The sequence below is a fragment of the Poromitra crassiceps genome (assembly GCF_964638095.1).
Source record: "Poromitra crassiceps genome assembly, chromosome: 22".
NCBI classification, from domain to species: Eukaryota; Metazoa; Chordata; class Actinopteri; order Beryciformes; family Melamphaidae; genus Poromitra; species Poromitra crassiceps.
The window spans coordinates 2,338,445-2,352,000 of NC_139647.1; the positions used below are offsets into that span (position 1 = coordinate 2,338,445).

Consider the following 13,556-nt stretch of genomic DNA (forward strand, 5'->3'; position numbering starts at 1 on the left):
CACAGAACCCACACACAGAATCCAGTTGGCAAAGCCTAGACGTCACTTTCACCACCGCCGTAGTTAAGAACCATTAAGTTAAGTCTTCACTCAGACTGTCATAATATGTTGTCCTGCTTTATTGAAACTCAAACGGGCCAACTAAGTTATGACAAGAGCCATCCGCCGGGCCCAGAACCCTTCCCAGAGTTGCAAGAGGTTTGCTTTCCCTGGTAATACGGACCTGTTTTTACAGCCCAACACGGATGTTTTATCAATGTCTATCCCTTTTATATTCATGCTATTTTACCTCTCTAGTTTGCAATCCTCATGTTCACTATGATTTACACCTTAGCTAACAAGGCAATATAAGGCCTATTTCCTTAAACGGTCCCTTAAAATAAAAGTTAACACCGGTCTGTCTCTGCCCCCTCACCTCTCTTGTCTAAACTCGCAGCCTGTTCTCAGGCCTTGAGCCTGAAATCCTGCAATAACAGCCTAATGACTGAGGACTGCAGTCCATAATGGATCCTTCACTAACAGCCTAACCATGGAGGATGTGAGGGGGTGTAAGAACATGGGTACAGGGTCATTAATAGGAAGGGGAGGAGCCAAAGCCAAAGTGCTTTACCTGACCGCAGGCAGTGCAGTACGTTCATTAAGAGTTTAGCAACACCAGATGCCTATAAATGTGTGAACGGAGTCGTGGGACTTCCTAAGTGTGGCCTGTATAGAAGTGTATGCCAAGGTATGTTATAGGGAAGCTTTGAACATTTCACTGGAGCAAAACGGCATCCTAAGTTATTCATAATTTCATTATAGTACACAGTATTCACCTTTAACTGTGGGTTTATTTTTATTTTATTTTATTTTACTTCATTTTACTTCATTTAATTTATGTTTTACCTAAAAAGATTTACACCCCAGCCCTGGCCATAAAATGTTATATTTTTGTAATAAAGTTTAAAATGTATATTATGATGGATTCAAGGATTAAATATACTAATACAATAATGGTAATATCAACCACATGAAGAGCTGCACATTAAAGGAAACGGTATGAAGTACACAGCAGTATGAGTACATTATTTCACATTAGATTAGACCATGGTTAAATGCATTACAAGGAAATGAGAATTATGATTTATGTAGTATTTTGCATATTAAGATTTCAGAGAACGAAAGCATTTTTTTTAATAGTTTTGTGGTCCAACGAAATGGAACACAGTTGGTTTCCTCTCAAGTGTTAATGGAGCATGTTTCATAGCATAGTTCTGCTGGATTCATAAAGTTTCATAATGTATGGTGCCATCTTTTTCATGATTATAATCCATATAATATGCCCATAATGCACTTATATGCGTATGTAAAATAGATGTAGCTATTGCTGATATATCATTGATGCCATTTCATTGAAGCAAGAAAGAAAAAGGAAGGAAAGAAAGAAAGAAAGAAAGAAAGAAAGAAAGAAAGAAAGAAAGAAAGAAAGAACGAAAGAAAGAAAGAAAAGCTAATTCACTTCACCAAGGATGAGAGAGTGGAAAGTTTTTCCTCTTTGGACTCAGATTTAACGAGCTGTTTCTCAGGTTAGCATCATTTTTCAATTACCCCAATACAGCATCATCTAATTCAATTAGAGAGTAAATGTTACAAAAATGCGCTTGGTTTTTTAAATTGTCTCAGCCTACTTATGTTGTTTTCCTATTTGGTTTTCATGGTGTGAAGATAAGTGTTGTTGCTCTCAGACAGCGGCCACCTTTCACAGGCAAAGGCCATTTTCAGGAGCATGGGGAATTATTATTCTTAATATTATTATGTTACAATTTGCTTTCTGCAATTGTTTGGATTTTACTGTTTTGTGCAATTGACTAAATTAAAGCCGTTTGTGAAGGGAGTGTTGCGGTTTGAATATTAATGGTTATTGCAATAGACATTCCTGCTACCTCAAGAGTCGCAATCTTGAAATTACAATTTTGTGACTGTAGCGCCCCCAAGTGTACAACCTGCTGCATTGTCAAGCTTACAGAAAGGTTGAGCATGGATGATGATTGGATAAATTGCCATCTGTTGTCCAGAGGGACTAGTCCTTCTCTCTTTCTCTTTCTATATAAAAGAGCCTCTCTCTCTCTCTCACTGTGCCTGTAGAGGTTCAGAGAGCTGTAACTAAGCAGTGTTCTTCATCTGAAGTTTGGCAACCAGCACTGATGCTTTAGCACCTCTTGGGAATGACAGTTTTCAATGATAGATCGAAACTCATACATAACATAATGCACTCTAAACACAGTTAATCCACATAGACACATTGAATCTCACTCAGCTGATGCTGTCATGGGATTTCAATGGGATTTTTGTATGGGGATTTTGGTTAAATGCTTGAAATAAAGTCTGTGGTTAATAAAGGTTTATGAAACAACTTTTTTTGTGTTCAGCACAATAATCGTAACAAATGAGGACCACTTTTATGTTTTTCTAAGCGTAAATTTGTTTTTTTTTGTTCCCGCGATATTCAGAAAACGCTTCAAAAGTCATAAAAGTGGTCCTCATTTGTGAAGATTATCTTTCTGAAAACAAACTTCGCTGTTTCATAAACTTTTGTTAACCACAGACCTTATGTCTTATGCATTAGACCGAAATTCCCACACAAAAATCGTGACTTTTACGCGTAAGAACCAGGAAGTGCAGGGACTTCTGGGTAAGCCTACAAAAAAGAATGTCATCCTTGCGGTACTCAATTGACTCAAGTGAAGTAAGAAGCAGCTCTTGTGTATCTTGTTTGACTCTGTTTCCCATGTTCTTCTCCTTGCAGACACGTCCAGCTGAATGGGGAGAAGCTGCTCATGGTGGACAATGAGACCTTCCCGGAGTTGAAGCCCAGGACGCTGAGGGCTGGACGGACAATAGCCATGCCTCCCCTGACCATAGGCTTCTACGTCATCAAGAACATCAACGCATATGCCTGCCGAAGATAATGTTGACCCTTCATCCCCAACATCTGTAGACCCAAACTCCAGCTTGACCCCAGATGTCCAATAAGACCCCTACATTTAAAAAAGATGCTTTATTGACCCCTGAAAGGATGTTGTTTGGAAGGAGGGTGCAGGGTTGTCGACACATCTTGAACACAGTCCCCTGGTTGAAGGGCAGTCTCTTTAAGTCATCTATAACATCGAGGCAGTCTCTTTAAGTCATCTATAACATGGAGGCAGTCTCACAGAGCCCCCCCCCTCCTCCTCCCCCTCTTCTGTTCTCTGCTCCAGAGCCCCCTCCTCCACCTCTTCTGTTCTCTGCTCCAGCACAGAGCCCCCTCCTCCTCCCCTCTTCTGTTCTCTGCTCCAGCACAGAGCCCCCTCCTCCTCCCCTCTTCTGTTCTCTGCTCCAGCACAGAGCCCCCTCCTCCTCCCCCTCTTCTGTTCTCTGCTCCAGCACAGAGCCCCCTCCTCCCCTCTTCTGCTCTCTGCTCCAGCACAGAGCCCCCTCCTCCCCTCTTCTGCTCTCTGCTCCAGCACAGAGCCCCCTCCTCCTCCTCTTGTGTTCTCTGCTCCAGCACAGAGCCTCCTCCTCCCCCTCTTCTGTTCTCTGCTCCAGCACAGAGCCCCCTCCTCCCCTCTTCTGCTCTCTGCTCCAGCACAGAGCCCCCTCCTCCCCCTCTTCTGTTCTCTGCTCCAGCACAGAGCCCCCTCCTCCTCCCCCTCTTCTGTTCTCTGCTCCAGCACAGAGCCCCCTCCTCCCCCTCTTCTGTTCTCTGCTCCAGAGCGGAGCCCCCTCCTCCCCTCTTCTGTTCTCTACTCCAGCACAGAGCCCCCTCCTCCTCCCCTCTTCTGTTCTCTGCTCCAGCACAGAGCCCCCTCCTCCTCCTCCCCCTCTTCTGTTCTCTGCTCCAGCACAGAGCCCCCTCCTCCTCCTCCCCCTCTTCTGTTCTCTGCTCCAGCACAGAGCCCCCTCCTCCTCCTCCCCCTCTTCTGTTCTCTGCTCCAGCACAGAGCCCCCTCCTCCTCCTCCCCTCTTCTGTTCTCTGCTCCAGCACAGAGCCCCCTCCTCCTCCCCCTCTTCTGTTCTCTGCTCCAGCACAGAGCCCCCTCCTCCTCCCCCTCTTCTGTTCTCTGCTCCAGCACAGAGCCCCCTCCTCCTCCCCTCTTCTGTTCTCTGCTCCAGCACAGAGCCCCCTCCTCCTCCCCTCTTCTGTTCTCTGCTCCAGCACAGAGCCCCCTCCTCCTCCCCCTCTTCTGTTCTCTGCTCCAGCACAGAGCCCCCTCCTCCTCCCCCTCTTCTGTTCTCTGCTCCAGCACAGAGCCCCCTCCTCCTCCTCCCTCTCTTCTGTTCTCTGCTCCAGCACAGAAAGACTTGCCCTTTGCGCATAACAAGGGTTGCACTGAACACCTTTTAATTGCTTTCCTCAGCTAATTCCTCATTATGCTATAAGACTTGTTATGGGCAGTAATGTTTATTTTTTATTTTTATGGTTTTGTACCTTTTTTTTTGTACGAAGTGTTTTGTAATAACAGAAATATACAGTGTCAAAGAAAGGCCACATCCTCTTTCTCAAGTGGCTTCTTGTCTGGGATCATCAAACCTAGGATGGGTCACCTCTCTGCTGAGAGCTCTTCTTCTTACGCCTCTAATGTTTCACTGACCGACAGACAAAAGAAGAATGAGAGAAAACTTTGAACAGAGTTGTTGAAGCATAAACAAGTCAACTTGAGTTTGACTTGATCCTCTCCACAAAGAGAAAATACCGTGGGGTGTGTGTGTGTGCGCGTGTGTGTGTGCGTGCGTGCGTGCGTGCGTGTGTGTGTGTGTACGTGCACATGCACGCGTGTGTTTGTATGAGCATGTGTCTCATTGATTATGCTACTGATATGTCTGTCTCGTCCTTGTTCGGTGTGCCGCCGCAGAGAGGGTTCTTTCTTTGCCGTCTCAAATGGCCCTGAGGGGAAAATCTGTGTTCTTTATTCGTTGGTTTTCTGTGTAGCTTTTTCGAGGCCGTTCTGTGTCACTGGTGCTGTTCTGTGCAGCGGTGCAAAGCTAGCGGGGAGCAATGTGAAGACATCCTCACACATAGCGAGTTGTTCTGAAAGAATCCGGGCTTTGGATCAGAGTCAAGCCCAGTTTCTCAGGTGCTTTTCAAGCTCCCTCACTATCTGTTCAGTGTCATCCCATCTTTAATAATCATCTTATGCTGCTAGCTTTTTTTCTCTTTTTTTTTTTTTTTTTACAAAACATACACACATTATATATTTTATGTATTTTGTACAGATTGGCTGTCATATCATGTTATTACAGATTTATGTAATGTACATAAAAGGACTGTTAAAGATGAGATATGCCTGCTTAATATGTTTATTTACATAATACACCTAATTTATATGATTTAATACATTGTTTTATTTCGGTTGTAGATGATTCATTGGTACCGAAGGCCCAACTCAATCCAAGAAGTAAAGTGAAGGAAATGTGTTCTGTTGGTCTCATATAAGCTTCTTTCTCTTGTCTTTTTTTGGGACAGCGTGACTGTGTTGAAGTTAATGGACGCATTTTGTTTTGCCAAGGAAAGGAAGAACTTCTAGGTGGTTTATGGTTCATAATGACAGCTAACTAAGCTGAGTGGGTGAGAGCTCTGATTCTGTCCCATTGTTACTGTTCTGACCCGAGTAAGGAAAGCCATGAAGTGTGACACTCGTACATAAGTGTTGGAGGATAGTCGATTCAGTGCCTGAATGTGTAAAATATCAATGTTTGTCCTCTGAATGTGTTTATAGTTAATGTAGAGGTGTTCATATTTCTTGTTTTGAGAGCATTATTTTATTATGTAAAGTGTGCTATATTATTTTTTTGTAAAAAAAAAAAGTTTACAGTGATATTAAACACTTTTCAAATACCTAACTGTCTGCGATCTGTTTGTATAATCCGCAGTAGCCTATAAGAAAAAGTGGCACAAGTGTTCAAATTCTTAGTGCCACAAAGCTGCACTCCAGCCAATAAAAGTAGGCTCAACTCAAACTAGGTCACCATACTGTGTGTGTGTGTGTGTGTGTGTGTGTGTGTGTGTGTGTGTGTGTGTGTGTGTGTGTGTGTGTGTGTGTGTGTGTGTGTGTGTGTGTGTGTGTGTGTGTGTGTGTGTGTGTGTGTGTGTGTGTGTGTGTGTGTGTGTGTGTGTGTGTGTGTGTGTGTGTGTGTGTGTGTGTGTGTGTGTGTGTGTGTGTGAGAGAGAGAGAGAGAGAGAGAGGATTTGGAAGTTAAAGTGCTATTTTTGCATGAAGAACCAAGTCCCATCATGTGAACTAACATTGACCAGTGCAACCAGTTTCCACAGAAGGGTTTAGTGGTTCTCAACTGATCACACATTTTCCCTTGGTCATTAAATCGCGATCAAATTTCAGATTCTTTAAGGCCTTTTTAAACCAGTTTAAACTGCTGATGTTTCAAGAATTTAAAATAGAACAGGCGAAAATAACACATTTATACTGCATGCAAAAAACTGCATGTTTTTTTTTGGGGGGGGGGATAAGCCGCATGGCATTAGCATAAAGTTTTGCATGTCTGTGACTTGTGGGTACCCATAGAACCTATTCTCATACAGGTAGGGAGCCCGTTCAGACCTTGCACTAACTCGGCCCAGCTCCAATCTTTGGCGCTCCGATCTCAGTAAAGTACAGGTCTGAACGCACCCAATGATCAGATCAAAGCACCAAAGATCAGAACTGGGCCATTTAAATGCCAGGTTCTGAACGGAGCCTCAGATATCTTGAGGTGAGAGGTTAAGGGACCCCTCTGAAAATGGCCATGCTTTTTAGCCCCCTTCCCGACAAGCTACCATGACATGTTTGGTACCAGTGGATGCCTTGCTTAGGTCTTCTAGTTTTGGAGGATACCATCAGTACCTTCACCTAAACTGAGCCCACTACAGAATCTGAAAGGCAGTAATGTCTGCATTGTTGTTGTTTTTTCATGTTGTTGTTGTTGTTGATGTTGTTTTTCACACATCCGCAACCCACTCAAAACGGCCCTGCGACCCAATTTTGGGTTTGCGACCCACCAGTTGAGAACCGCTCTCTCACACAGCCGCACACACAAACTGTTACACTCTGTGGCCCCAGATGTGCAGGCAGCTGGAGGGACTCTTTGTAGTGGGGAGAGTGCTGTCTTGTCACTGCACGAGGCAGCCGCTGACGGGAAACATGAACCAAGGCGCTAAACCTCCAGACCTCAGCTTTGGCCCAGACGGACGGAACCTGGCCCAGACCCGGCTCAGTGTCTGCCCATGCAGAGACGGCTGGGATCTGCTTGATAGGATGATGGTTTGAGGGTGGTTGAGGGGGTGGAGGACAGTACATAGGGGCTGTGGTGAGCTCGACACTGCGGGCCCCCAGACTGTACCAGCTCTTTTGATCCTCTTTTAGGGGGACGTCTCCCAGCCAAGCATGACCCAAAACTTGCAACGCAATGATTTCTACATGCTATAGAGGAGGGGTGGGCAACTGGCGGCGGTGTCATCCCTATGTTCCCCGGGTCCTATGTTCCCCGGGTCCTATGTTCCCCGTTTTTAACACTCTCCGTAACATTTGGGGTGTCTATCCGCTATGCCGACCACCCGCAATGCCGACCTTAGGTTTAGGCGTGAGGGGTGGGAGAGGTTAGGTTTTGGGTTAGGGTCTGGGGGAGGTTAGGAAGGGTTCTATGTTCCCCGGTCCCACAAAAACGGGGAACATAGGACCCGGGGAATATAGGACCCGGGGAACATAGGTACGCTGCCCTGGCGGCCAGCGGGCCACATGCGGCCCCCGACCTCCCTCAGTGTGGCCTCTGGCTCAATTTAAAAAAAATAATAATAATACAAGGCGGACGTTTTTGGTTAGGTTAGGTTAGACCACCAAAATCTGTTTTTATTTTACTGTACAACCCAGAACATGGCACTAATGGCATTAGCATTGTCCATCCACATACTGTTTAACATTAGCATTTGAGCTAACGCTATTGTAACAAACTATTTCTCTTTCTCAGCTATTCAGGGGAAAACACTGACATAGCCTACTTCTATTTCTATTTTTGCTATGTAAACGTTTAAATGTAAAGATAGGCCTATGCGTGCAATAACGTACTGATAGTCAGCTTACTCTGTAACATGTAGCTTTTATTAGCCTCTCAGGCTAGCTCCGGGACGCGTGATTTCTAACCCCACATAGGATAAGCAATAACCACGCCCTGTGGCGCCGGGATTGGCCAGGAGCATTGAAGCTTGGCACTAAAGCACCTTTTCATCTTTTAAAATAAAGATGTTTAAAAAACTATTGCTTGTTACATTTTCAGTGCTGTACCTTTTCTCTGGGTAAGAATTGAGCTTGAAATTAACGATATGATACATTATATGAGCTATGAACGTGAACACAACAACGTTTATATTATTGCATGTTTTTGTAGATTGTGTACATTGTGTAGATTACAATTATTATGCTTATTATTATTATTACTATGCTAAGGAAGGTAGGTGACCATAATTCATTTCAATGTCCGCTCTCGAAATCGCTGTCTGTTCTCAAGAGCTATTCAGTTGGTTCATGAAATCGCTGGGCTGCCTGCCCTCCAGTGTTGCTCCTGGCCAATCCCGGCGCCACAGGGCGTGGTTATTGCTTATCCTATGTGGGGTTAGAAATCACGCTGCTGCGGGGGAAGTAGGCTACTTCATATCTTAACTACGAAAATAGTGTCGGCTGTTTATCTCCCTTTCTGCTGCAGCATGTTGAAGAAATAAATGTTCAGTTTGAACAACACCCATTCTGGTCATAGAGCAAGATGATCGCTTCCACTACCAGGGCCGCCCAGAGAGATGGCAGTGCCCCTGGAGGGGTCCAGCCACTATGCCCCCCCCCCCCCTCCCCCGCAAGCGCTTGACTCATATCCCCGGATACCCCGCCCATAGGGGATTAAGCTTCAAGGGGCGCCCCCCACCGCTGGCGGCGCTCTCCCCCTCTCCTCCCCTCTCCTCTCCTCTCCTCTCTCCCCCTCTCTCCTCTCCCCTCTCCTCCCCTCTGCTCTCCTCTCCTCTCTCCCCCTCTCTCCTCCTCTCCTCTCCCCCTGGTTCCCCCTCTCCCCCCCTGGTTCCCCCTCTCCTCTCCCCCCCTCCTCTCCCCCTCTCTCCCTGGTTCCCCCTCTCCTCTCCCCCTCTGCTCTCCTCTCCTCTCCCCCTCTCTCCCCTCCTCTCTCCTCTCCCCTCCTCTCCCCCTGGTTCCCCCTCTCCCCCCCCCTGGTTCCCCCTCTCTCCTCCCCCTCTGGTTCCCCCTCTCCCTCTCTCTCCCCCCTGGTTCCCTCTCCTCTCCCCCTCTCTCCCCTCCTCCTCTCCCCCTCTCTCCTCTCCCCCTCTGGTTCCCCCTCTCCCTCCCCTCCTCTCTGCTTCTCCCCTCCTCTCCCTCTCCTCTCCCCCTCTGGTTCCCCCTCTCCCTCTCTCTCCCCTCCTCTCTGCTTCTCCCCTCCTCTCCCTCTGCTCTCCTCTCCCCCTCTGGTTCCCCCCACCCACCCCCATCTGCGGTCGCCTTTTATACACGTTCCAAACAACGCAGGACAACGTGATTGGCTGGCTCAGATTTGAACAGATCTGAGCCAGCCAATCGCGTTATCCTGTGATGACGTAATGTCCTGTGCCCATGACCGGATGGACCATATATGGACTCCCCCCCCCCTGGCTGCGCTATCATAGCTGCTGACTGCACTATCCGTCAGATCCGTAACATGGACGTTACTCTGCAGAAACTACAGTAACAAAATCACGAATTGCTCTGTTTTTGGAGCTCTGCATGTCTGTGTTTGTCTAGTTAACGTGTTAACCATAGACTGTAAGGTGTTAACGTTAGCTAACGGCTAACATTCGCTAGTTAGCCAACCAACCAGCAGTTAACATTAGCTAGCTAGCTAGCTTACCGGAAGCAATTTTTTTTTCGGATGATGGCGAAGGCATAACCCACCCCTGGCCCTCTCTGCCTCTGATTAGTGGCAGCGTTATAAACCATAGATATGACTATTAAAAACATAAACACACTGGCGTCTTTCATGCAGGCTAGCAAGCGTAACTGCTGTATGTCTGTCTGACCCACTGAGTCTGACGGTCTGACCACAGACTGTAGAAAGAGATGTAATGCAGGATAGCCAAGTGAATGTGTTTGGATGGAAGTTTGACGCTAGGCCAATCAGAGGCAGAGAGGGGCGGGTTATGCCTTCGCCATCATCCGAAAACAAATATCGCCTCCGGGTCCGGGACAACAACGCTTCCTACCCAGCGTGTGCACGTCTTTCCGACAGGGGTGGTTGTTATGGCAACTATCAACAACAACAACAACAACTACTACTAACTACTACAAGACATAAAGACCGAAATAGGCTACCTTGTTAATGTGTCTGTCGAAGACACGGCCTAACGTTAACATTTAATATGAGCCGAATATCAGCCTGCGCTCAGCTATGTAGCCTATACAGGAAGTAAACCGGATATTCAGGTGGGTTGTGACGGTTGTTGTTGTCAAGTTAAAACTGTCTATAGCGAGGATTTTTTTAATTGTGGCCCTCTCTATCATCAAAGTTGCCCATCCCTGCTATAGAGAGCACACATGCTATAGAGAGAGCTAAAGGCTAACTAGCTTGAACCATATAAAAGTTTCATGACAGCGAAGCATTACACTGGGCAGCCCGTCAAGAGCTGTGATCCGATGCAGGTACCTTGAATTACGCTATTGTTTCAAGTTCCATTTGTGGGAATTATGGCCTTTTGCTTTCTGTTTGCTCCCAGAAATGATCTGGAAGAACACAGTCTCCTTTTCACATGTGCTTCACTTTAAACAGGGACCACATGTTGACTTGTAAACAGTGTGTCAGGCTGGTTCACACTCGGGTCCATTTAGCCAGCGCTCCAGTGACGAGGAAGAAGCACTGTTTGTGTTATGAAGCCCACACTTTCATTCATTCCCCATTAATCAAACCCCACAGTTAGATTAATACACATTCATATTTCCATAATAAGCACATACAGACGTGAGCATACAGAGAGAGAGAGAGAGAGAGAGAGAGCAGACATGTTGACAAGTTGAATTGGACTGCATTTTCTCAAGCAAACGACTTCAAATGGGGGCCAAGGTTAGTTTAACGAGTTCTGAGGAGAGATCACTTGTGTATGACGTGCTTGATTATGTATGTCAGAAAATGTAACTGCGTGCCTGGACAAGAGCAAAATTAAAATGTATATAGTCCAGTCAACTTTATTTATATAGTACATTAAGTACAAAACCGGTTTGTCAGAAAGTGCTTTACAAAACATAAAGAACGAAGGGGCGGGGGGGGGGGGGTGGGGGGACGAATATAGAACACAGAATCCAAATAGCTTGTTTGAAACCTCAACTCAAATGACAACCATAGAAATAGTGGGGGAAATGAATAGTCTGTTATGCTCAGTGAGTAAGTTAGATCAAACAAGAAGGTGCTCGTTATTATGGGAAACTATAAACTAAACTAGAGGCCCTTTTTTTTTACCTTTATTTATACAGGGGGGGTCTCACTGAGAGCAATACTCTCTTTTTCAGGAGCGCCCTTTTCACATTCACACACACACATTCATACCTGGAAGCTGACCAGTACAACCACAGTCTGATCTGCTGGCCACTGAGCAGCTCCACTGGAGCAGTTGGGGTTAAGGGCCTTGCTCAAGGGCACCTCAGTGGTGGTAATGAGGGAGGGGCAAGCGCTGCCTTTTCACTTTTCCCACCCAGATTTATCCTGCCGGTCCCGGAGATTGAACCGACGACCTGCCGGTCACAAGCTGGCTTCTCTAACCGTTGGGCCGCCACTGCCCATCTTGCAATGGGATCACAGCAGCCCCGATGCCTGGGACTTTAAACTATTAACGAATGTGGGCCAGGGGGGGAAGGGAAGGGCAATTTTCGAACATTTTGATGTCAACTGCACACCTGTAAACACACACACACACACACACACACACACACTCATTCACTCACTCACTCACTCACTCACTCACAAGGTGAAAACAAGACTAGTTTGCTGTCGCGGCTGCTAATTACAGAGTGGGAGGGTAAAGCCCGATGATGGTCTGACCTCTGACCTTTTATCCAATCATATTTTATTTCTAAAAGTTCCTAAACAATCACCATTAAAAATCCTCATTTCCTATCATCTCAACAGCAGTCTGGCATGTTACGGAATCAATGTGTCAACTTTTCAAATAACATAGACTGACAGTACATTGCTATCCAGTCCCACAATAGTAGACTGACAGCTTTTTAGGCCCCGCATGCAGGAGAGTCAGCGACCATTTCTAAGTTATTTAATTTCGATCTGTTTCTGGTCTTGACTCAGCGGGTGGTTTGCGTATTGAAAAACTGGTGAGCTAGTGAACTGGCTGGCCAGCTAGCTTGCGCTGCCTGTCATTGAGGTAAACGCTAGTTGGAGGAGAGGGCCAGCAGGTTGTGCAGGTACGGATGCCTAGCCTCGCCACTTTCGTGTTTTCGAGTCACGCTTTGCAAATACAGAGTAACGTTAAAATACAGAAAGTTAACGCATTATTTTACCGGGGCAGTTAAAAGCCCCCGTCGTCCCAATTCCAAGGACGATTTTAGATTTTTTTACGGGGCAATTTGCCCCGAGCCCCCGCTAGTTTCCTACCCTCAGCAGCATTGCTGACACATTGGGCCTGTTAGGCCTTTCTCAGGATATTTGAATCAGAGTAATGTTGTTTGGATAAACTCAGTTATGAATACCTGAGCAATATCTACGGGTTTTATCGAACTCGCTTCAAATAACAGTGAACTTGCTGACATTCTGGCGCTGAGCAGGATCTTATCAAGCCGATCCGGGAAACCGGCTTTGTTTGGCCAACGTTGGCTCTTATAAAGCGGTACCTTGTGATAATAACCGGTGAGCGTCACTTCCTGAGTTGTGGCTGAGCAGGACTGCCGTGTGCCTGGCCACTCCTGCGTGACAGCGGGTCCTTAGTGGAGCCCTGTTTATACTCAGTGATCCATTTTGAGACATGCAAGGCCCCCTTTGCCCTGCTCGCAAACACGGAGGATTTTCTGATGTTTACTCTGTATATACAGGAGGCAGCTTAAATAAGACTTCCATGAACGCCGGGTCCCCACAAAACTGATGGACTAGATTAGCCCTTGGCCCACAACTTTGGAACTCTTGGCATTTTGGACCGTTTTGACCCAAGCAAGGTTAATAAAACATAAATATTTATGTTACTATGGCTTTTCTTCGCTCTGCCCAAACAAATGGATGTCAGAAGCCAAACATACATTCTGCACCGAATATTATGATACAACACAGATTTGTTGTAGCCATCAAGGCAATTCTCTGAGAACAATCTAGTGTGTGTGTGTGTGTGTGTGTGTGTGTCTGTGTGTGCGTGTGTGTGTGTGTGTGTGTGTGTGTGTGTGCACGCGTGCGTGTTTGTTCCCCTGATGGAAAATCACTATAACATCCCAATAATATTACTATAGGGATTTAGTGTGTGTATGTGTGTGTGTGTGTGTGTGTGTAACAGCCTATGTGTGTAGGTGTGTGTGTGTGTGTAGGTGTGTGTA

General features: G+C 46.2%; 1 protein-coding gene across 1 annotated transcript in view; it reads left to right on the forward strand.

Annotated features, from left to right (window-relative positions):
• hpse2 (heparanase 2) overlaps positions 1 to 2,948 on the forward strand; it is a gene marked incomplete at its 3' end in the record, with an annotated part of 95,712 nt that extends 92,764 nt beyond the window's left edge. The window contains exon 12 of the mRNA XM_083658689.1: positions 2,786 to 2,948. Coding sequence (XP_083514815.1) covers positions 2,786 to 2,948 — 163 coding nt within the window. The remainder of the gene's footprint in view (positions 1 to 2,785) is intronic.
• Positions 2,949 to 13,556: the final 10,608 nt, after the last annotated feature.